The 24,073-nt window shown below is 44.1% G+C and overlaps 1 protein-coding gene across 3 annotated transcripts in view; it reads right to left on the bottom strand.

Moving 5' to 3' along the window:
- Positions 1-414: 414 nt before the first annotated feature.
- Positions 415-24,073, bottom strand: part of PARD3B (par-3 family cell polarity regulator beta) — a 991,638-nt gene continuing 967,979 nt past the window's right edge. For all 3 annotated transcript variants that reach the window (XM_055345407.1, XM_055345409.1, XM_055345408.1), the window contains one exon: positions 415-5,040. In XM_055345407.1, coding sequence (XP_055201382.1) covers positions 4,683-5,040 — 358 coding nt within the window. In that variant the 3' untranslated portion in view covers positions 415-4,682. The remainder of the gene's footprint in view (positions 5,041-24,073) is intronic.

The raw sequence follows: 24,073 nt of genomic DNA, 5'->3' as shown, positions 1-24,073 counted from the left end.
TGGCTCTCACCTCCTTGCGGGGGTAGCCAATACCCACTGACTGAGACAGTGGTAGTAATGGTCCAGCTCCTTGGTCCCAAGTTGGGACAAGTCTGGAGGGTCATGATCGCTCCAGGTTTCCCTGTGGAGGTGGCTGAGGCCTAAGCTGGGAGCACATCACGGCTCAGCTTCTCCCTCTGCCCGGCCCTGCTTTCTTGCTCTGCCTTCTGTGGGTATCGAACCCAAGTCCTCTCTCAAATAAACAGTCTGCTTGCTCATCTCCATCTTGCGTGTGTTTTTTGGGGAGCCCAGTATGGGACAGGCTTTTTCATTATGTCCTCTGCCATGTGACTTTGCTGTTCAAGGGTCATCAGGACCAGACTAACCTGTTCATTCATCAAATCCTGAAACAAACAGTGAAAACCAACACCTTGGTGTCTTACTGACTGAATAAAGCTTTATTTTAATGCAAAATAAAACAAGAAAAATTTATATATTCATATATAACAACTTCCAAAATGTTTTCTGTGGTACAAATGGGATCATCCTAAAAAGTCTGTAAAGAATTCATTCTCCACCCCCATATGCCAAAATAGGATCTCACATAATTTATCTTCAGAACTTATGAACAGACTTGGTGTCATAAAAGCACAGGAAAACACTAGGAGAAGTGACTGTATAAACAGTAGGGCTTGTTTTTATGTTCCAGTAGTAAACAGCGCGGCTGTCAGCACAGAGGGAAGAGCACACTCTCTCAGAGCTGAGTCAGGAGCCAGTCTTTGGGGTTAGTTCACTCAGCACTCCAGGCTGGGGAGTTAAGCCCATCTTTAAAAGTCAGGCGCTGTGTGATTTTATTACTATTTAAGGACATGAGGGAGAAGAGAGTTTCCCTTAGAAGTAGTAGCTGCATATGAGATTCTAGGCTTATTTTAGATATCTACCTTTTATTCTCTCTCTCTTTTTTTTTTTTTTTTCTTCCAGAGAGGTGACTTTGTAGGGATACTTTATGGAGACTCCTCTTTCTGGTCTCATTGTGGCATCCTTTCCAACTAAGTCGGTTGAGAACTGGGCGTGCAGAGAAAGACTCCTGTGGCTGTTTCTGGATCCAACTCCCTCCCACCTAATTGCACTAAATCTGGACTTTTTGTTGCTCCTGGACTCAGAAAGCAGTAGGGTGTCTACCCAATTTAGCACCAATTTGAAGGCGGTTCATTGTGGATTTTCTGAGTTCAATGCCTATGGGAATTTTATAGACACACATTCCTATCCAAACCCTGCAGATCTATCCCCCTGAAAGGCTAAGATGTTTCTCCAAAGAAAGCAGATGCTGGGGTTATAGGTTAGGGGAACAAATGCTTTTTAAAGGCTGGATCCTTATGTATTTAGACTTTAGGCATGACAACTTCTGAAGTTGTCAGGTGCATTTTTTTCTGAAGACAGCTCAACAAGGTCATAAATCTTTAAAGGGAATAATGAATCATGTTGTAATTTTATCTAGTTGGTGGCACAAATAAAGCTACAACGAAGCCACAAACCTCCTTTATCGGGCAGCAGGCACAGTTGGCTTCATGGGGTGACAGTGGGTCTACCCCACTCTTGACTATAAAATCTTTGCTCCACGCCGTCCCGTGGAGGTCAATGCATGTTGACCCATAAATCTAAGAATAACGAGCTTCACGGTAATTTCATTTTCCAATTTTTGTTTGTTACTCAATTATGACTTAAAAAGATGCTCCTGTCTTTGAGATTGCCTTTCATCCACTGCTTTGATATTGTGGGGAAGCAATTTTCAACCAAGAGTGACACTGCCACAGTCTGATGGCACAAGGGGTTAGTGAGATGCAGCGTTTCTTTCCCTGACAGAGGACTGAATGCTCCTGCACCTCAAAGTTTTCAACGATCTGCTCCCTTTCCTCTCTCTCCTCCTGCAGAAAGGGATAAAACAGAGCTCCTTATAATAGCTAGTGACTGGAGGCCCAAACATCATTTCGAGGCCTCAGCAACCCAGCAGTCAGATGGGGAGCAGGTGGGTGTATGTTGGTGGGTTTGCCGCTCACCGTGCCACTCTGTCCCTGAGGGGTTAGGAGTATTTGGAGCGGCCAGCAGACACCTGATTGAGTCTTTCCAAGGCCATAAACAAACCGGGGGCTATTTCCTGCTACTGGGCACCTACTGATTACAGCCTGGTCTTCTGAATACTCTAAACAACCTGTTCTCTTAGATACTGGGAAAGAGCTCTGTGGTGACAAGTGGCGGGTTGGTACACGGGCATTTATAGAGCTTACATTTGAGCTGTTCTTAATTGTGGCTTGGCTTGCAGAGCCTCTGTCACACCACACACGTTAGCTTCTTCGGGGCAGGGTCAAATAGGGCACGTGTTACACTTCAAGCAAGAAAAGAAAACTGCTCTATTTTTGGTCCATGTTAATAGTACCTTTGCATCTCTGGCTGCCCCCTCGGGATTAGCCAGTGTTCTGTTGACTGTGTAGACAACACAAAACCATGTTTGGAGCAGCATGTCGTGAGCCCGTAAGCTGGAGGTACGGTGCTCCCAAGGTGGCGACGTGGTGAAAACATGGGCATGCTTCCAACCAGGGCTGTGCCTCCAGTATGCACCAAATCTCAGCTTCTCCTACTGCCTCTGGCCTTGGCCTTGACCCAGAAGGAGACTTCTGGCTCCACTATGTTCAACAGCGTAGCGAAATCTGGTTAAACTATGAGACCCACCGAAGAGCTGATTTTTAGTGCTCCCAAACACGTTGCACGGCCCTCACTTTGTCATTTTCTTCCTGGGAGTTCATTTAGTTTGAGGGGAAAATGTCCTTCAGCATGCTGGTGGAGAAGCCCTGCAGCTCACCTGGACGTGACCTCTACGTGACCAGGGCTCGAGACCCTACGTGTCCTCACACGGACTGCAAACGGGGTCGGGTGCCAGCTTGAGAGAAGTGGCAGGTGGCCCAAACCAGCTTGAAAGTCTATTTTTAAGATGGCCATCAGTAAACCGTGGTTTAGGAAATGATACCTCTGAAAGTCCAGTAAATGACACTGTTTATGTCTACAACCAGCGGCTGCTTCATTCCTGGAAACAGAACTGTTATATTAAATTAAAAAACTAAAAGACTAATTGGGATTGGATATTCCATATATTCAATAATATTATAATTTATTAAACCCTGTCAGTCAGAGGTATTCTAATCTCAGGCAAAATGTGTCTAAATTGAACTCAAGACTTTTTTTTTGGAGGGAATGGAGAAGGAGTGGCAGAGACTTAAAGTCTCTTGAGCGTCACTGTGAACAATTCAAGCGCTGCTCCTGAGTTTTGCTGCGTCTCAGGCTTTTGTTGTGTCCTCACTTGGGTCAGGTTGGAAGTGTCAGAAGTCCTACTGGAATAAGTAGAAAATCACTGCAAAACTCAAAGGGGATGTGATGGGTTTTGAAGGGTGGGGTGTCAGCTTTTCAGAGCCGTAAGACTTTCTATTCCCAATTGGAGATGCCCTGATTTTTGTTACTGAAATACAGCAGACAGATCATGATCACATTTTATAACTCTTTTCCTTTCCCTTCTGATTTTTTTTTCCTTTTTATTTCCTTCCTCATCAAACTTTTCAGGAAGCATTTTTATCTCACATTCTCCATACTGGTAACTCACGTGCCTTCACACACACACACATACATATACACACAGTCACTGCCATCTACTACCTCCTGGTTATCATGCCCAATGGCCACATCAGCCCTTCCCTGTCCCCAGGTGCAGATGGCACTATTTGGCACTGATTGTGCAATGAATTGGCATCTCCAGGGCATCGCTTCCTGTGTGACCTAACCAGTGGGGCCCTCTCTTTCCCAATTACATTTTAGCCCTCAAGTGGGAGCCTTAAAGTAGAGGCCCCGGTTACAGTAATTACAGGCAGGAGATTTGGGGAGGATTCTGAAACTGGATATCTCTGTGTTATCATGCCTGGAACTTGGGGAGGAGGACCATGGGAGTTTTGGCCCTCTCAATCTGGCCCTCAGAATATATTCCTTCTGGAAGCTCTGACTAGTTTTGCACATTCTCCCAGGACACTAATACTGCATTCATATCTGATTTTCTTTTAAATATAAAAAGCAAGGAAATCTAAGATACTCATAACCAAACAAGTGGTACCGGGAGCCTGGGAAATTCTGCAAAGACAGAAATGCAGTCTTCCTCTGGGTATAAACATTTCAAGGAGATCACAAGTCATGTTTGCTGTTATTTTGTTTTCTCAATGAAAAAAAAGAAAAACCCTCCTCATTGAAGATGCCCATATTTGCAGCCACGCTTCAGACTTAACTTTAATAAGGGGGCTGAGGCTGAGCCTCTGAGACTGCCTCCGTGTTGCCCGTTCTGTGGGGCTCATGTGCGCCAGGGAGGCCCCGTGTGCTATGTCTCCATTGGTATTTGCCTGCTCAACTGCCACTTGCCCTCAACTGAGAGATTCTAAACATATTTCAAATCCTAGGCAGTGCTGTCTTTGTGACTCCTGTCCTTTCTCTCCCACCCTCCTGTCCTCTCCTTTTCCCCACTGGTCAGCAGTCAAGTGTTGCAACCTCGGTGAGCAAAACCCATCTGTACCATGGAGACTTCTGGACAGGAGGAAGGCCTTAAGAGTCTAGGGAGGGCGAAGGTGATGTCAGATGTCGCCCTTCTGGGCTGGGCTGAGCTCGGTGGTATTCAGCTACACGGCTGCAGTCATGGGGTTCTTCTGCCTGGGATCCTGGGCTCGGTAGGGGTACTGGTCTGGGCTGCCCCCTCGGGGCCCTGGTCTACCCATTTCCTGGTAGGCTGGCACTCTGTGGTGCTGAGGAGGGGAAGGTGGAACATCTTGTCGGAAGGGTCCTTTAGGCTGGGGGGCTGGCGGAGGAGGGTAATACTGAGGATACCGGAGGTCTGCAACCCTCAGATCCGGGGGACGGGGGTAGCTCCCTTTGGGAGGGTGCACGGGATGAGCCCCAGGGTAATATGGAAGCTCCCTTTCCTTGTAGAGCCCTCGAGGTGCTGCCGTCAGATAGTCTATAGGATCGGCTGGTCCTCCCCTGAAAAGAGAAGAACAGACACAGATCAGCAGCTATTAAGTGGGCCGCCCAGCTGAAGACCCCATTGTTCAGCCTCTCATGTAGTTAGGTGTGGTCATAGACCAGGTCTGGCCCATGGTGCGTGAAGAGGAGTGATGTGCGTCCTTAAAAAGGAGAGGGTGAATTTTCTTCTTCCCCTCTCTCCTTCCTGCTGGCCGTCGGAGTGGCCATTCTACACTATAAGGAGAGAGCCACGTGCTGAGGAAGGTCGAACAACAAGAGGGCAAAGGCCCAAGTCCTGGACATCAGGGAGCCACATGTCAGCAGGACTGCTTACACTCCGATTGGTGCAGGAGAGAGAAATCTATACTTCCACCTGGTTTAAACCACCGTGTGTTGGCCTTTGGTATAGTGGCCACACTGGTTTTCTAAGCAAGGTAGACTTTGGCTCTCTTAAGGCTGGGGTGACTTGACCCCTCCCCTTCGCTGCCTCACTGAAGCCTGTTACAGACCTGGAGGTAGAAGTGCACAGGTTCTTCAGAGTTACACAGTTCCCATGGAATGACCTCACTTTTCTGCTCGGTCTGTGGGGTGCTGTTTACAATGGGCCATATTCTTGGTCTAACTCCGGCGAGCTTCTTTCACATCCCTATGTGCCCTCCCCTCTCTACACTTCCTACGAAAAGTCCTAACCCAGGGCTGGGAATTAGCCAGCTAGGACCTCGATCTCAAGCAATTCTATTACAAAGTCAAGAAGCACCACCAGGCCGGTAGCAGAGTGCGAGGAGCCGAACCAGCTGTAAGTTGCGTTGTGTAATGAGTAGGCACACGGAAAGGTCCAGGGCAAGAATAAACACTCACAGAAAGTGACCCTGTCTGGATCTCTCTACTCAGACAAGCATTCTCTGAACCATTTGCTGAAACAGAAGCAATGCGTCTCTAAACAATGTACAGATGACTGCATCTTATCTAGCCTGGGGTTAAACAGATGAGTTCTGTTTGCGGCTCTTAAAATCCTATAAACCTTCTGTGTGCATATTCACCACTACCATCACTGGATCCTTCCCACTTTCTAGCACTCTCCCTTTTATCATGTTTTAAGGGGGGGGGAAAGCAACAATAATAATTAATGAAAAGCTCTTCAATGTCAGAGCACAAATTGGTAGAACACTTGAAAGAAATGACATAGCTATAAGAATACAGTGTCTGCGGTTAATCAAGCACTGTCAATGAGGGTCAAAATCACCCTGTAATCTGCAGAGCTGGATGTTAAAATAGCTCTGTAAGTTCCCCCAAATCAATGAAGGTTTGACAAGCTCCAAGCTTGGGTGCATGCGGAAAGTAGCATTGTGAACACACGTTCATAAGGGTGAACAATAGAACTAGCTCTCTACTTTTTGATGTCTTAATTTGGCTACGTAGAATAATGAAAGATCCTTGAGCTTGGGGTAATTTACTTAGAGTTTTCAGATAAAAAAATTAAATTGTTTGTGTACAAGTTATTATAGCATCAACTGCTATTATTCAGTGCAGTTTGCTTTGCTCTATTGTAAATTGCCCATGACAAATAGAGCACAAATGCATAATCTGTCACTCCAGCCTTGGGAAATCAAGGATCAGGGTTATATCTTCCCTTTCCTTTAGAATTTTACTTTTGATTTACAAAACTTCCAGCATTCATTGTATCTTTTGTCATAAAATATTTTAAGCCTCCCCTTGCTCCACAACCCCCCCCCACCCCGCTCTCATTTCTATTTCCTTTTGGTTCATGTTAGAGATTTCCGAAACACTTAAAAAAATATCCTAAACCTGTGCTTTCTCTCGAAATCTACTGAAGCCATTTCTCTGCATGAAGTGAAACATGTGGTTTTTCTGCACTCATTTTAAGCCCTTGGGATAAATCACTGACATTTGCAACACACAAACATTATCTGCCTTAAAATGAACACACAACCAACGCTCCCTCCGGACCCTCTTAGTGGGAATGTTTCCTGTTTAAAATGGAAAGAGAGAAAGGAGGAATTCCAGGCCTTGGACTTTTAGGGTCCTGTTCTCTCCACGGAGATTTCTCTCCTTTTAAACAGAACGTTATAAAAGACAGGCACACCTTGTTTTTTTTTTTATTATTTTTTTTAATTTTTGAAGAGACAACCCAGATCAAGTGGTGACGGCAGATGCCACCCTGAATGTTGCTGTGACAGCACAGGCTGCGCCCACACGGTGGGGGGCAGTCGTTATCTCTTCTCCCACACCTCACCCCTGCGACTCATCCACCTCTCACACCCGGGGGGCAGCCAGTCTCCCCGGGCAGGTGGGGAGAGTCTTGTGGTCCCGTGTCCCTTCCTCTGATGGGAGGTTTTACAGCTGGGAGTTTGCTTACATGGGGCAGAAACCAAGTGAGGTAGCTGTTCTTTGTCAAGAAATGAAATCATGGAAACTGTCTTTTCCCGGAGAACTCATCAAAACAGTTATTGTTTTTAATTTTTCATAGAGAAGAAAAACAATGAGCTGGCCTATAAAAACAATGTTTAAGGTTCAAAGAGTGCTGGAAAAATTTTCTTTCTTTGATGGGGGGGGGCTGCTATTGTTTATAATAACTTTTTCCTCAAAATCAAGCCTTTCCTACAGACTTTTGCCAGAGCAACTTCGAAGGGCTTGTGAATATTGTGTGTGTATATATGCGCACACAGACACACTGACATGCACACACACACAAAAGGAAGATTTTTAAACAGGGGGGAAAATGCAGCCCTCCTCATTAACCTGATAAAGAAAGAATAAGGAGCTGAAATTTTAGCTTTGTTGACTTTGAGTTCCCCTTTCGTAGTTTCTTTATTTGGGTGAAATTTAGTGTCTGTAGGAAAGCACAGAAACCAACTGATTCTGGGGCCTAACAAGTGCTTATCACAGCGACTGATGTGACATGTTACCGGCCAACCCTGAGAAACCTAGAGGCAGCCTCCTCCAGAGGCTATGATGAAAACAGGGCTCAAACAGCAACTGTATTAATACTTCCAGACCCGTCATTATGCAGGTGACCTCAGGAGTTTTATTATTTTTCTTAAAAAAACTTTCAATTGAAAATCTCATTCAGGAACTATATTTACCTAAGGAAGAAGGAGCGAGTCTATATTTGCTTTCTTTATGATATTACTCTTTGAGGAAGCTATCATGAAAATATCTATTAAATTTGGGTTATTTTTCTTTTTCACTGTTTGCTTTTTTCCTATTTTATTCTTGATTAGGCTCGTTTCTGGAGGCCAAAAGGTTTCAGCTTTTGTTTGGAAAACTCATAGGAACTATCTCAGTTATAAAGTTTCCAATCACATAGATGCAGATGCATGCAATAATGAATGCTTACCTGTAAGCCTAAACATGACAAGACTGCATGGTGCTGATATGTGAAGAAACAATAACAATCACTTTCTTTACATGAGATGTTCCTCTTTTTGCCAGCTCAGTGTGTCACTGTTTTTCATTAAACAAAAAAGGGGCTGAAAATCACAGGCTAAGCAGGTCAGATAGCCAGCTCCGGGGTACCACCAGTCTTCACTCTATGGAAGGCTGGAAGGCAAGCTCCTACATTTGCTAGGACAATCCTGTATGGGGAAAGGGCTCAGTATTGGAAAGACTGAGTCAGTGGCAAAACCTTTCAGCTAGGAAAGAGGTGGCTATACTTACTGGAATAGATGAAGGGCCATGGGGAATTCTGAATCTTCCCATCTGCCCCTGCTTTCACCTCCCCTCTCCTCCTCAGCTGCAAAGAAAATTTCTTTTTTCTACACTCACCCAGTAGGTCATTCTCACCTCGCGTGGGTGAGAGACTAGTTATATTCCACACTAGAGCGCAAGCATCTTCAAGGAACTGAGTCTCATAGATTTACTGATCTCCCTCTGAGCTTAGCACATGGCTTTGCACATCCAAGGTGCTCCATAAAGTTGTGTTGAATTTGTTAAAGAGGGTTTAAGGTAAACAGAAATCCCATAAGCATGCACAATAACCACAGAGGGTCAGACGTGAGGAAGGAGTGGCAATAGATCGGTAGGTAGAAAAGTTAAAGGAAATAGCAGACTCTCAATGAGAGCCAGAGATTGGTAATGGTCCAGGTAAGACTGGTCTCCATTTCCCCAATCTCCCAATTTTATTGGGGAAATAATTGACATACATCCCTGTGTAAGTTTAAGGTGTACAGCATGATGGCTTGATTTACAGATATTGTGAAATGATTACCACAATAGTTTCAGCTAACATCCATCTCCTCATAGAGATATGACAAAAAGAAAAGAAAGAAGAAAATGATAAAGGGAAAAGATTCTCCTCGTGATAAGAACCCTTAAGATTTATACCCTTAACTTTCTTATACATCATAAGGCAGTGTTAGCTAGAGTCATCCTGTTGTACATTACATGCACATTATATGGTCTCTAATTTTTAAAGAAGAAAGGAGGGAAGGAGAAAAAGATGGTGGGCTGAAAAAAAAAGTGTTGGGTTGGGTCCAACACCGAATGACTATAAGCTTTATCAGGGCTTGGGTTATATTTGTCTTGTTGGCCCAGAACAAAAGTATACTCTGTTGTCTTCTATAGACTTGAAACATAGTATGTGCTTAATAAATCTTGGGCTCAAATTTAATCACCCTGACTTACTAGTAAGGTCAGCATGATTAAGTAGTACAGGTTAAGTGTTATTTATTCAAGAACCAGTTAAGGACTGTGCTCATTATCATCCAGCAAAGACATTTTCTTTGTTTCTGTCATAAACACAATAATCTAGGAACACTGTAATGTATGTATTTAAAAATACACAGGGTCTCAAATAAAGGACTTAGGGAAGTGATGTCAAAGGTGAAAGGCAGGTGCAATCACCACAGCTGCAAGTACCTGGACTTGAGGGCTGATAAACATGAACCAAACATAGAGGTGAGGTCCACTTCCCATCTGTCACAGCACTTCCCAACCTTTTCTTCACCAGAAAACGCATGATGGATGACTTTCATATAAGCCACTTGAGCCCAAGAGAGGCAGAAGCTAGGATTATGCAAACTTCCCTACCACCTGTGGGAACACAACGCCCTTCCCTCCCACTCAAGAAAGAACAAGGGGATTCAAGTGAGTGGGAGCAACATTATCGAGGGAGAAAACCCAAGTCTGTTGTAATCTATCAAAATAAATTATTTGCAACCTTCAACTCGAGTATCAGTAACAAATCCTTGCAATGCAGGGCTGATCATAATTCACCTAAATGCCTCAACACTGAGCTTCAGTCTCCCATCCAGTGAGCTCCTTTTAGGAGAAGGAAGGGCAGGTGAGTTTCAAGAGCAGCTGGGAGAAACAACCGAGCTTGAGACACATTAGTGACTAGAAGAGAGTCTGCTCTGGGAGGGATAAGATTAGCGGGCATGAAAACAAGGTAGGCAGTAAAAAAGTGTGAAAGTCATTAAGAATTTATGAGAAGAGCTGACTGTGTCCACCTTAGGCATAAGCATTGGGTCTCTCACTTAAAGCAAAGCTTCCAAAAGGCAGACTAACGTTCCTCTTAATTTCTGTAAAGTAACCACGTGCTATTGGCAGCTAAAACAAAGACAATTTCTTAACTTCCAAGGTGGCCTTTGTGGATTTCCTTTTTTGGTAACAGCCCACGGTGGCCAAATGTGGGGTTCAAATGGGAGGAAGTAACATGATGTGAAACTCCCGGTGCTGATCGAGGTACTTGTACCCCTTGGCAGAAAGTGGACATCTGGCAAAGCCATTCTCCTCTCAAGCATGCCATGCGTGGATTATTTAGCAGCTGAGCTGAAGCTGATGCTTTGCTCTAGAGTTCTACAAATATGGCAAAGCTAAAAGAAGCTCAGCACAAACTCATACACTTGCAGGCGCTTGAGTTGCCTGTGTTATGTAGACAGAGATGCTTTTAGTTTGTTTGGAATTCCTTCAGTGTCAGGTTTCCAGTTGCCAGCCTTCACCCTCCATCCAGGCATGAGTGTGGTTGGCCAGGATAAGCAGAGCCCTCTGCCATGTGCGTTACATAGTGTTGATTTCTGCAGATTTTATGGAATCATAAGGCAGAATGATCATTTGATGGCCAGTATGATAGAAATTGTTCTGGAAGAAAATCTCCTTTCCATCACTCACATTTCTCATTGTGGTTTGAGGAGAAGGCTCTTACTGTTTATTAAGAACTGGAGTGAAAAGAGATTGATCGGTAGATGCTTTTGGCCCTTGTTAACACCAAGGAAATGTTTGCGAAGAAAATGAAGGTGGAATGATAATGACTCAGTGCTCAAAGGACATTTCTAGAACAGTTTAAGACAGTAATGTCAATCGCCCACATAATTCCTTTGTGTGTGTATGTTTTTCAACAATGACCGCAAACACAAGAACGTAGTTACTAACTAACTGCACGTCCCACAAAGAAGGGATCTGATGTAACCCTTTAGCAGATGTTATCTGGAAAAGGGCCCCTAAGAGTGTTTCATCCTTTCACATGGTGGGAGGTATTCCCTAAAAAACGGTCCTACCAAAATAACTTCCGTTGTGAGGGGGTGTGAGGTTTCTAGTGGGTGCTGAGGACAATTAGGAAGGGCTGCATGAAAGCTTATGAGGAGAAGGAATCCCGTGGAAAGCCAAGCTGTTGTGAGTGACCACAAAAAAGTCATGAAACCCATCTGAGCAATAGCTGCATGTAATTACCCTATGGTCTTTTAACCACAGGAGAGGTTTTATTTAAAGAGAATGGCAACCAAAGGGACAAATCATCCTAACTTGTCAGGCCACTCAAATCATCTTTCCCTTTCTATGGTAACAGTAGTCTCAGAATTTCATTATCTAAACACTGAGGATTTCATCCAATTGTCATGCAAGAGACAACAGCATCATTTCAAGGTCAGACTTGGAGGGCCAACAGGTTCAAGAGTGAAGGGTCCTGAATTCTAAAGACAATTTTGCCTGCCCCTTAGGAGAAGCACTACACGGTTTCTTGTCCACGGTTACTGCCTGAGACAGGACATTCTAGGGGATAAAACACACTGTTCACGAGGGTTGCTTTTTCTTGATCAATTCAGATTATATAAATTTTCAGAGTCGCACATGCAATTTATGGATAAGATGCTCATGTGTTTTATCCAAAGATAGTCGGATATTCCTATCACGGCTACATCTTCACCTGCCCCTGTTCCTCTGCCATTAATTTTTAAGGCCTGGGCAATAGGAAGATTTTGGTGTAAACAGTCTTAGATCATCAGAATCCCTCTTCACTAAGGGCAAGAACCACAGTGAAGGAGTTTTAAATACTTCCGTGGTTGTGATGTGTGTGTGTACGTGTGATGTGTGTGTGTGTGTGCAGGTGCGCATGTCGGGAAGGGCTTCTTTCTGCATTATTTCCTTTAGACCTGAGAGAATCCTGCCACTGCAATTTTCTTACTCTGCAATTCAGAAGCAGGACTGTAAGTGCTGAGAAGAGTGCCACTGCCATCCTTGATGAGCTCAGGAATAAGCTTCAGAAGCCTGATTTAGAAGCGCAGAGTCTGAAGCCACTGGTGCACTTTCCTGAGGGCCTACAGCAGGCCGGTTCCATCCTAAGCATTTTCTCCACATTCACGTGTTTGTTCCTTTTGACAGCTATACAAGGTAGGTACTAGGACTATACCTGCTTTGCAAGGAAGGCAACTAAAGAACAGAGAGGTTAAGTAACTAGACCAAAGTCGCACAGGAAGTAGCAAGGCCCAGATTCAAGCCCAGGCCAACTGACTCGGAGGCTGCCTGCTTAACCACTAAGTTAGACCCTGCAGCCTCTAACCTCTCTTGCTTCTCACTGCTCATGATGTGCCCAGGAGTGGTAGGTGAGAGGAACTGCAGACATTTGGCTGATGCTGCCTGGGGAACAGTGGGTGGGTAAGGAGTTGTTCAGGGTCGAGAGGCCATTTGGAGGCTGGTCATGGAGAACCCAACCCAGAGGCACTGTGGAGCAGACTAGGAGTGTGATTTTTTTCATTCAGTAGGATTTGGAGGAGAGTGATGTCAATTACCTGTGGGATGGGTGGGATGACTCTGCCTGGAGGTTCCTTAGGCACTTCGGACCTTACAGGTACAAAATTAAATAATTACCTCCCCCAAATCTGCTCCTCCAGTGGTCCCTTTGGAGAATGACAATCTACATGGTCAGCTATACCAGAAATGGAGACTCCTCTCTATCATCCACTCTCCAGCCAAACATTGGGTTCTAGAAAATGCTCTTTTAAGTGTTCTTGGCTATCCATGCTCACTGTTCAGCCTTACTTTCAGCTCAGATCTCCTTTCTGCTGGATTAGTGGTAATATATTAGGACTAGCAGACAGGCAGGCGGAGCTGTGGGCCAGCTTCACAGAAGAGCAGTTCAGCATCGTAGAGCCAGAATCCAAAGGACAGCTGAATTTTGTGACCATCAAGCCAGTTGCCACCAACTTGGAAGCAATTTTGAGCACATCGTACTTGCTCTCAAATGAAAACATGGCACAGTTTGTAAAGACAGGTGAGATCAGTTTTCTTTTGGGGACTGTGTGATCATTTACATTTTTGGATGTGATATTCTCAAATTTAAATCCTGACAGGGGGTAAGAATTTTTGCTTGTATCTGAATATAAGGTCTGCCATAAGTTCCCCGCCCCTCTTCCTTTTTTCCCTTAACATCAGGTAATCTTTTCTCCCAAACTCAGAAGACTAGGTGAGGCTTATGTATTTCTTAAAACTCTGGGTTCACTTTCTGCCTTAAGAAATGAGCATGTGGGGATCCCTGGGTGGCGCAGCGGTTTGGCGCCTGCCTTTGGCCCAGGGCGTGATCCTGGAGACCCGGGATCGAATCCCACATCGGGCTCCCAGTGCATGGAGCCTGCTTCTCCCTCTGCCTGTGTCTCTGCCTCTCTCTCTCTCTCTGTGTATGACTATCATAAATAAATAAATAAATAAATAAATAAATAAATAAATAAATAAGAAATGAGCATGTTAGTATTAGTATTTAATTTATAAGGTGGTTAAAGACCAGGGGCCAATATAAAGATGAGGAGAGGGCAGCCCAGGTGGCTCAGCGGTTTAGCACCGCCTTCAGCCCACCGTGTGATCCTGGAGACCCAGGATCAAGTCCCATGTAGGGCTCCCTGCATGGTGCCTGCTTCTCCCTCTGCCTGAGTCTCTGCCTCTCTCTCTCTCTCTCTCTCTCTCCTCTCTGTGTTTCTCATGAATAAACAAAATCTTAAAAAAAAAAATAAAGATGAGGACAGGGGTACCTAAGTGGCTCAGTTGGTTGGCCATCTGCCTTCAGCTCAGGTCATGATCCCGGGGTCCTGGGATTGAGTTCTGTATTGGGTTCCCTGCTCAGTGGGAGCCTGTTTCTCCCTCTCCTCCCCACTTGTGCTCTCTCTCTCTCTCTCTCAAATAAATAAATAAATAAATATCTTAAACAATAAATAAAGATGAGGAGAGCTCGATTCACTTTGGGTAGAAAGAGTTTGAGCTCAGGACCTCCACATACCACCTGGGTTTCACCTTTGTACAGGTTTCCTGAGGAAAGGGCTTTCCTCATCCTGTTCTCGGTAGTGACATGATCCCATCCTCTGTTGAAGGGGGACATACTTTAGGAAGTACGGCCTGGTCCCAGAGCTCCAGTCAGGGGGAGTCTGGATTTTGGTCATGGTTTCAGCCACAGTTGTACTTGGGTAGAATTTGGAAATTTATAGTCTCACTATCTCCTCGATGCCCAGCAGCGAGGCTATGGGCCTGTGCTCCAAATTCCACCAGATAATAAATGGAAGCACTTTCGGCCTCCCCGTAGCAATTTTGATGTGGAGTTGAAGCACCTCATGACAATTTTCACCAAAGTGCAGAGGGTAATTCTGGGTCTCCATCTCCTGTCTGTGCTAAGCAGGTGCCAAAGCCCGAGGCTGGGCCCGGTGGGCATGCAGGCAGCTCAGCCCTTGGCCTCACTCAGTCTGCCTGTCTGGAATCCAGCTTGTTATTGGGCAGAGAGCTTTGGAGATAGCACTGGCATGACAGGTTCTATGTAATATCACATTCAATTCAGCTTTCGTCTTTGCAGATGAAATGGATCTATAGCACAAAGGTTGCTGAACTATATTGTCAAAGTGATTTTCAACAAATAATAAAAGTTATTAAAAGAGTCTTAGGTGCCGATGACTAGCGCTGAGCTTGCCCGGCTGGCCTGGGTCTCTTCATCCTCTCACTGATCATTACATGGCTGGTAAAGGCAGGTTATTAATGCCATGACAAGCCTTTTACTTTCAAATCTCCTTTTATTGAAATCAGAGCATTCTTTGTTATTTCCCTTTCTGCTGTAGTATAGCCCGTCAGTCCAGCTTCTTAGGGTTCCATGCTTGCCTTTGATGCTGGTAAAATTGGGCAGCTAGCAAATCAAGAGTGATCATAGCTCACACTGATTGGGGCTATGAAATTACTCTGCTCTCATCATGACTCTGTCTTCATCATCATCATCATCATCATCTTCTTCTTCTTTTTTTTTGTCTCCAGTGTTCTTATACAGTTATTGTCCTGAGCCTTTCCACCATCCCCTCCCACCTCCACTCCTTTTAGTGAACTAATATGTGGATCCGGAGCCATTGATGAGTGCTTTTAAAAAAGACAGAGCAAGACAAGCTTTTATTGTGAGTGAGCTCCTTCAGATGTTATTTCATCCTACATTTGTTCTCTAACTCCCTGATTTATTGATTTATTCCTTGAGCAATTTGAAGAAAACTGTAAATTCACCCTGGCTTCTATTTCTCTGAGTGCCGCCTTGCTCTCAGCCATATTTGGTGCCAGCCTATGTGCCAAATGAAGTGATTTCCCCCTGTTTTAGCACATGCATTCTATTATCAGCGTGGTGACAACCTCACTTCTTCAAATTAGTCACGAAACTGAAGCTTTAATAATTTAAATAAAAGCTTATCATAAAAAAGCAAATATTTACATGTTTGAGTCGTCTAATTTAAAGAAATTAATTAAAAGTAAATGCCGAAGTGATTTAAAACTAAAGAGCCATTACCAAATAAAATGTTATTTACCATTTGCCCCATGCCAGCTTGTTTTCAAACTTCAAGAGAGATGGGATTCCTGGCTCTACACCTTTACTGTTGTGCACCCGAAGCCTTCAGGCCTGCCAGCCTTCCTGGAGCTAGCTCTCATCTGCCTGTGAGGGTGGGAGGTGCTCTCGGGATGCACTTCTGTGTAGCGGGGAGACTGGGGGACTCTGAGACAGAGAGGGTGCTGGGACTGGGCAAGGCACCTCACAGAAATACGAGCCAGGTGCCTTGACTCTTCCTGAACCTCAGTGACCTCACATGTAAAATGGGGGTAGTATGACTGTCTTTCCTCCCCTTGCAGAAACTGAGTAAGAATACACATATCAATGACACTGAGATCCTTGACACTTGCTGAATTTGAAGTCACAATAAGTCATTTTTAAAAAAATAAAACTGCACCTTCTATATGGAGTTTAAGGTACCTGCCCCAATACCTAGAATGAGCAAGTAAATAAATTTGTAAGGAAATCTAAAATTTATGAGTGAGTGCTCACAGACCCCTTATGTCCCACTCCACATTAGTATGCATTGGAGCAGGAAATCCTCCAACACACATTGCAACCTACAGGTCTATACAAGGAATGTGTGTACGTATATATACACACACCACATACATTTATACGTATTTATATTCACTATGTATGTTCAATATTCTTGTATGGCATGGATATACATGTATATGTATGTATATATATGTGGAGAGAGAAAGGGCTTCACACATTTTAAAAAAAATTCAGCTAGTAGCCGACATCTGAATATTGAGGGCTTTCACATAAAAATTCAGCTTTCCTGTGTTTCTTTAAATTCAGGCTTTGCCTTCCTTTAAGATGATACTCAGCTGGAGCTACCCCCAGAGGGTAAGGCTTAGTCCTCCTCAGGCTGTCCTCCTGCTTGCTTCTTTCCTGGAAGGCTCCCACCTACCCCTAAAGCTCTTAGGGCCACAGCCCTTGCTTCATGGGAATACGCCCCCCCTCCCCCATTTCTGCATCGCCGCACTCAGGTCACAGCCTCCGCTTTACAGGTGCACGTTATCCAAATTCCCCACCTGGGAAGTACACTGAAATTTCTGTTACCGTTATGGTCCACCTGTAAATCTTTAAAAATAAATTCTCCATCAAGGCCTCTGTGCAAGAGAGAGCTGCAGTGTGGAGAAGGGACCCCAGGTAGCAACTGCAAAGACTGGATCATATCCCAGGGGTTTCAGACCAGCCATTTTACTCTCTTAGACCTTATCTTCAACTCTGTAAAATGAATAGGTGGCCCCCAGTGAGTCACCGAGGGTTACAATGTCAGGACCCTTCCGGGAAACCACACAGGCTCCCATCCAAACCAACTTGCGGTCACATTGCTGCATTTCAGCCTGACCTCTGCTGGGGCCCCTGGCTGGACTTCTTCACTTATCTCTGCCTTGGTTTCTCCATCTGTAAAGTAATACGTGCTTTTCTTCTCACAAGAGAGAGTGCAGTGATATGAGTGAAAGCACGCTGGGGAAAAGTTGGGGTAAAAACAATCTAAGATCTTATATGACTCCGGTGTCTCAAAGGTTATAGTTATGAAGGGAAGCCTGCCTTGCCTCATGGGATTTCTGGATGGGAATTTGCATTCCTCATGAGAGGCGTCATGCAGATAGTGTCCTGGCCAACAAGACGATACTGTGCAAACCCCTGGCCCAGGAACCCCAGACCTCAGGTAAAGAAAGGGGAGGTGTGTCCCCTTTCTGAAAACGTGGACTCTAACTAACCTCCTTGCTCTGTGCGTTTTATGAGGAAAGTCTGTAGTTAACTGTTATCAGGTGGTTAAGCAAGTTGATGAGGTGTAAACTAGCCCTTTAATTGTTTTATTTACAACATACTTATCCTACCCTAACATCTCATTGGGGAATTCTCTACTTAGTTGATTAAGTTAAGGGAGGTTTAGTGAACTACGATTTGGTAAAACCAGAAACAGAAAAATACCTGCTGGATTTTAGCGATTTTTTACAGTCCCTTGTAAGCAGGCATGGAACACGCTCAGTGGACGTTTAAAAAAAAGTAGCAGCAGCAGCAGCAACAACAAATGGATTAAATTGTTAATTACTTTCATCACCACCATTAAAAAATAACCTGGAAAATCAAGATGGTGGAAAATACTACATTTAAATCCATTTGTTCCTCTCTAGGTACTATTTCTCGTGGAAAGAAATAGCTCCAGGGGAAAATTTCATTTGTCAGGGGCAGGCACTCAGAATTGCTTTTAGAAGCCAAATTAAGAAATAATCCTCTCGTCGATCCTCTATAGTTCTGAATCTGGACAGACGAAACTCGTAACAATAGCCTAGCCCAGAGGGCCATCTGGTGACAGTGGTATAGGAACCCCCCGAACACCAAGCACCTACAGAAAGGTATGAGGCTCAATGTGTATCGTCTGGCATCTTAACCAACCAGCTGAGGGGACAAAGAAACAGATGAAAAGACCAGAGAGGGCACATATGCTTGGTGCTGAGGAAGTGCCCCAGGACGCCCACCCTAGCAAAGGGTTCTGATGAGCAGTTGCGTTGGAGGAATCTAGAAGAGCTGGATATATGAGTGACGGAGAGATGGGGACGGTGGCAAAGGATGAACCTCTGATGACAAGGGGCAGCTAAAAACCTGCAGGATGCTGGGCAGAAACCCTCAGAGGCCAAGAAGGTGCTCTTGAGTTTAGGTGTCAGATCTTACCTGTCCCAGCTCTCATTTCTTCTCAATCCCTTATTTCTCAATCAGATGCTCCTCTTGGAAACTTCTTGAGCAATGTCAGCAATGTTAGAAAATTAAATCATCGATTTAAATGTATATGGTAAAATTACAGAAGATCACGGAGAATCTTTAATACAGTGCAGACTTTCTGCTTGCCTAGGGCAAGTTCTGCCTCCCTGGAACCGCTACCCACCAGAGCTACCTGATCTGTGTCCCCCAACAAACCGAGCTTCATGATGGTTGGTACCATCAGTGTGCTCATTGTTGACTTTCTAGTGCCTGGCACGTGATGAGCACTGCCTGCAATATTTAGTGAATGCATGCTCTCTCTCGCGATTCCTGGTATGGAAAAAAGTGGTCCTCTTTTCTTTAAACTGAGTGGGAAGGGCAGCCCGGGTGGCTCAGCAGTGGAGCGCCCGCCTTCGGCCCAGGGCTTGATCCTGGAGACCCGGGATCGAGTCCCACTTCGGGCTCCCTGCATGGAGCCTGCTTCTCCCTCTGCCTTGTGTCTCTCTCTCTCTCTCTCTCTCTCTCTCTCTCTCTCTCTCTCTCTCTCTCTCTCGAATAAATAAATAAAATCTTTAAAAAAAAACAACCTTCAAGGAGTGAGGCCCTAGCCCTGAATCTAAATATCCAGGGCTGGGTGTTCTCAATTGCTGCTGCCTTCCCAATGCCAGCAGAGCCTCTATCTTTGGTCTTTTACTATCTTTCAGGCTGTGCTCCTTTTTGCTTGTTGGGATCTTGAATTTTTTGTCCAAACTGGATGGACTTCCCTGTGTCTTCTGGCTGCAGTCACCAGACCTCCTCCCTTATCTCCTTCTGCTGAGGCCTCTCCTGATCTCTTCTATCTCTAAGGATGTCTGTGTTCAGGTCTCAGCTAACTTTGAGCTGAGCAGCCCTGACCATCAACACAGATCTGCAACAGCAGGGGTTGTTTGGTGCTTATAATCTGGCTTTTCACTTTTCAACGGACATGTGGTTTTAGGACAGTTGCTTATCCTCTATGATACACTCTGAGTTTTTTCATGTGTGAACTTGGAATAATAAGGTTATCTGCCTCACCAACTGGTCAGGGGGGTTAAGTTAGAAAAACCACTGTGAAGAACTTAGCACAGTACCTGGGCATGGTAAATGATTGGTAAAGGTTAGCTTTTATGATTGTTATTTTTCTCTCTGCTCCAACTTTTTATCACTTATTCTTGATTCCATAATGTCTTGCATGCTTTTATCAGTCTTCCAAATACTCAAATATGTCCAGAGGCCTGTTTCTTCTCTAAAAAATCTGCTTTCTCCAGATGGAAATGAGGCAAGTTATCACCACTTTCCCAAAACTTATGGACTATGTTCGTTAAAAAAAGATACAAAATTCACTTAAATATATACTCTCTAAACAGTTGTTCTTTTCTTGTGTAGTCCTGGTTATATCCTTTATGTCTAATTGCTACTTATTAGTGATCCACATTGATGCCAACTGGTGGAAAATTTCTGGAGGACTTGGGTTTGGGGCTGAACACATCTCTGAGAAGGATAAAGACAACTGCCATGTGCAAGCTATAAAATGAGTTATAGACACATACACCCAAAGCCAAAGGAAGTTGGGCAGCAGCCAAAAGACCATCAAACATGGTCTTGAAAGAGACGTAATATCCTCCATCTCTCTTGTCTTTTTCTTTAATATAAGACTATTTGAATGGATGAAACACAGGCTTATATTTACTTGAGGAAGCATTCTTGAAGCCTGTGGGTTAGAGGACAATCAGATCCAGAAGTAGAAAACGGTTTGGGACATTGGTCTGATGGATAATTTTTTACGGGTTTAGCACTCATTCTCCCTTTTATGAGTGCGTAACAAGATCGTCTACTTTTCTTTCTCATCCGTGATTCCACCTTTCCTTCTTCCCTTATCATCACAATTGGGGCAGTGGGAAGTTGCTGGTTTTTCCTTCTTCATATCTGTCCCATCTTATCCTGTTGATAGTATTCTGTTCTTTTGAGAATTGTTCCATGCCTACTGCCAGGTGGAGTGACTCTACCCAAGACTCCAGAGGTGGCAAGTAACTTAGGCTTGGCCATCAGAACATTCCACCAAGCTGGGTACAATGATCATCTATGATTAAGTCCATAACCTGATCTCAGCAACCTGTGACAATTCTAGGACTTCCATTGGATACATTGAAATGTGAGATTCCCTTTCTTACTGGAGTGTCTGAGAAGGCAGAAAGATAAGCTTTGGTGCTTTGGGCAGATATCTGGACCCTCAGGGTGGGTGAGTTTACCTGGGAATGGAGCTAACACAGAAGAAAGCAGAGTCAAGAGATGGGGAGAAGGACACCAGCTCCTGATGGCAGTCTGAGTTTCAGCGGGCTGTCCCTTAAGGTAAGTCTACCCTTGGACCTTTTTTGGTTATATTTTCCAGAAGATATTTTTATTCCATATTGTATATAGACAAGTATCTGAATAATTAACCTAGAGGGAGACCAATGACCACTAATGGTTAACCTGTTGTTTGTGTGTGGAGGAGGCTACCTAATGGTATAAACACAAGTTCTACAGAATAGCATACTTAGAAAGGGCAGGTGGCCATTCACTTTAGAAACCACCTGGGGAGGGAAAAGCTTCTGTGTAGTTCATGTTGCCTCAGCTTGGCAGAGTTCCCAACATCTCCAGAGTGGAGAAGGTGAAAAGCAAAAGGCCTAGAATTATTCCCTCTTTAAACTGCAATAAAGAGGGTGTCATGTAGGGAAAGAGAAGAGCTATGCCGTATGGGAGGGTGCCTGATGGGTTTTTGGTTCTGGACACACTTCCTATAGGCTTTGCTGCCTGTGACTAACTGTCATAACTCCATGTGCAGTTATGTTAGTGTATTTCTGAGAAAGTGAAGAATCCCAAACTCCCATCCTCTACCAATTATCCAATAGGTAACAATGAGTGTTCACAAGGAATTAGTGTATAAATCTAACACATGCCAGGAAAATTCCTGCCTGCTGAGACCCAAGGGGGTAAATAAAAAGAGAGATACCAATATGGCTTCCCCATTGTCTACATCCCTTTTAGCCCGCTCCTCTTCCTTCCAGCCACAGAGACACACAGCCATTATTAGATCCTCATCTCTGTCCATGTCTCTATTCACATACACTATGGGAGAGATGACTGGATCTGGAGTTGCTTTGGGAAAGGAGATCTGAAGAGCCTGACTTGGGCGATATTGTAATCACATCCTCTGGCATATTGATTTTATGAAAAGAGTAATAAGGCTCATGGTGTTCATTTGAATGGCAAAGAGACGACTCCACTGCCTGAGAATGTGGAAACCTGGCTTTCAGGAGCAGCATGAGGCAGCCAGACTTGCTCCAGTCCTCTCCTGTGCTTTGGAAAGTGTGGTAGGTAGGAGCCAGGCAGCCCAGGAGTCTCCGAGGGCTGGAGTTTGTCAGGGACCAGCAAGGGCCACAGCAGTGGAAGCTTTCCTGGGGGCCCGAGCTATGCCATGACCTGAGAGTAAAGCCCAGATAAAAATGGGCCTCTCTTTCACCCTCAAATTTACTGAGATAGAATTTACATATAAGAGATGGGACCAGTTTAAGTGTTCGGTTCCAGGAGGTTTTACAAATGTACATAATGAACCACCTTTAGAGTCAAGGATATAAATGCCTCTTTATTTTACTTTGTTCAACTGCTCCTTTTTCCTTTCCAGCTCTTAAACTGAGCATTCCACAACAGAAGACAGAAAGAAAATCCCACATTTGCAAGATTCATGGGTTATCTGGAAAAAGTCCAATCACTCATGTTTGATAAAAATTGCTGAATGTATTAAACTAAAGTCAAGGTCCGAATGGGTAACAAAAATGAGAGATTTCAGTTTTGGAAAGAATTCTCTGGGATAAATAAACCATTCAGAACTGAAACTTGGAAAAACGTGCCATGTCGTCTCAATCACAATGGTTGTATTGCTTTATATATTACTGTTAATAGAAAACTTTCTCTTGATGACAAAAATACAAATTACTGAGAAAGAATTTGCTTTCAAGGAAAGAATTCTCATGACTCAATTAGAAAGCCCACAAAATTTAATACAAAGAGAGAATTTACACTTAAACTCAGGTATGGTTGAAACAGGAGAACTGCCCTTCCTGACACCTTCACAGTGAAACGTCTAGAATTTTTTCTCCTTAGTTGCAAATTCCTTTCTGTGTTTTGCCTTTTTTTTTATCCCCCCACCCCCCGCTCCCGTCTTAACTAAATATAGTTAAATGACTACTATTTGCCAGGTACTATGCAGGGCTGATGATACAGTGGTGACAAGGCAGGACCCTGCCTGTAAGGAGCCCATGGCCTTTGCTTTCTGCGTCTTAAACCCACTCCTATTTTCATCTCACTTGGACTGGGTCTGCTGCTCATTGCAAAGCATGGCTAGAAATGGGAAACCAGGAAAAGATAGAGGAGCAGAGAAAAGGAAAAGAAATGTCATAACAATTTTCCATGCGACGAGGACTAGGAATTCTATTTATTTTCCCCACCATTCCCCATTTATTTCCCCACCATTTGTGATGGCTAGGGGTCATGGTAGAAACATATAAAAAATCCAAATCAACAAAATGCAAAAAAACCAAGAATAACGCAGTACCTGAGTATTTGCCTAAAACACAGAATTCTCTCTCAGCAGCTCTATCTATGCTAGGAAAAGAGAAAGCCACAGAAAGAAGTTAAAGTCAATGCCAATACAAAGAGGTACTAGAAGCTTCCAATTATTGCTACATTTCTTACATGTCAGAAATTTGAAGAAGAAAGTACACTGTTTCTGATGGCTGTGGTATTATTATTCAGAACACCGAAGTAGTGGTTAATTCAATATAGATAGCATGATAGTCAACCACCAAATCTAAATCTGGTTATATTTCTAGTGCTGATTGTGAATCTCTTTCTTTTAGTAGCTTCTTCATGAAAATACTAAGAAGTAAAATCAAATGTACACCACAAATATAATTGTGGTTTATAAAGAAATTACAAGAATAGACATTTACTTCTTGACCAGTAACTTCTGTGATTTTTCTTTTTCTTTTTTTTTAATTTTTATTTATTTATGATAGTCACACAGAGAGAAAGAGAGAGAGAGAGAGAGAGAGAGAGAGAGAGGCAGAGACACAGGCAGAGAGAGAAGCAGGCTCCATGCACCGGGAGCCCGGCGTGGGATTCAATCCCGGGTGTCCAGGATCGCGCCCTGGGCCAAAGGCAGGCGCCAAACCGCTGCGCCACCCAGGGATCTCCTTCTGTGATTTT

Source organism: Nyctereutes procyonoides, unplaced genomic scaffold, assembly GCF_905146905.1.
Source record: "Nyctereutes procyonoides isolate TBG_1078 unplaced genomic scaffold, NYPRO_anot_genome, whole genome shotgun sequence".
NCBI classification, from domain to species: Eukaryota; Metazoa; Chordata; class Mammalia; order Carnivora; family Canidae; genus Nyctereutes; species Nyctereutes procyonoides.
The sequence above is the reverse complement of the archived record's forward strand: the minus strand, read 5'-3'. Positions and strand labels throughout refer to the sequence as shown.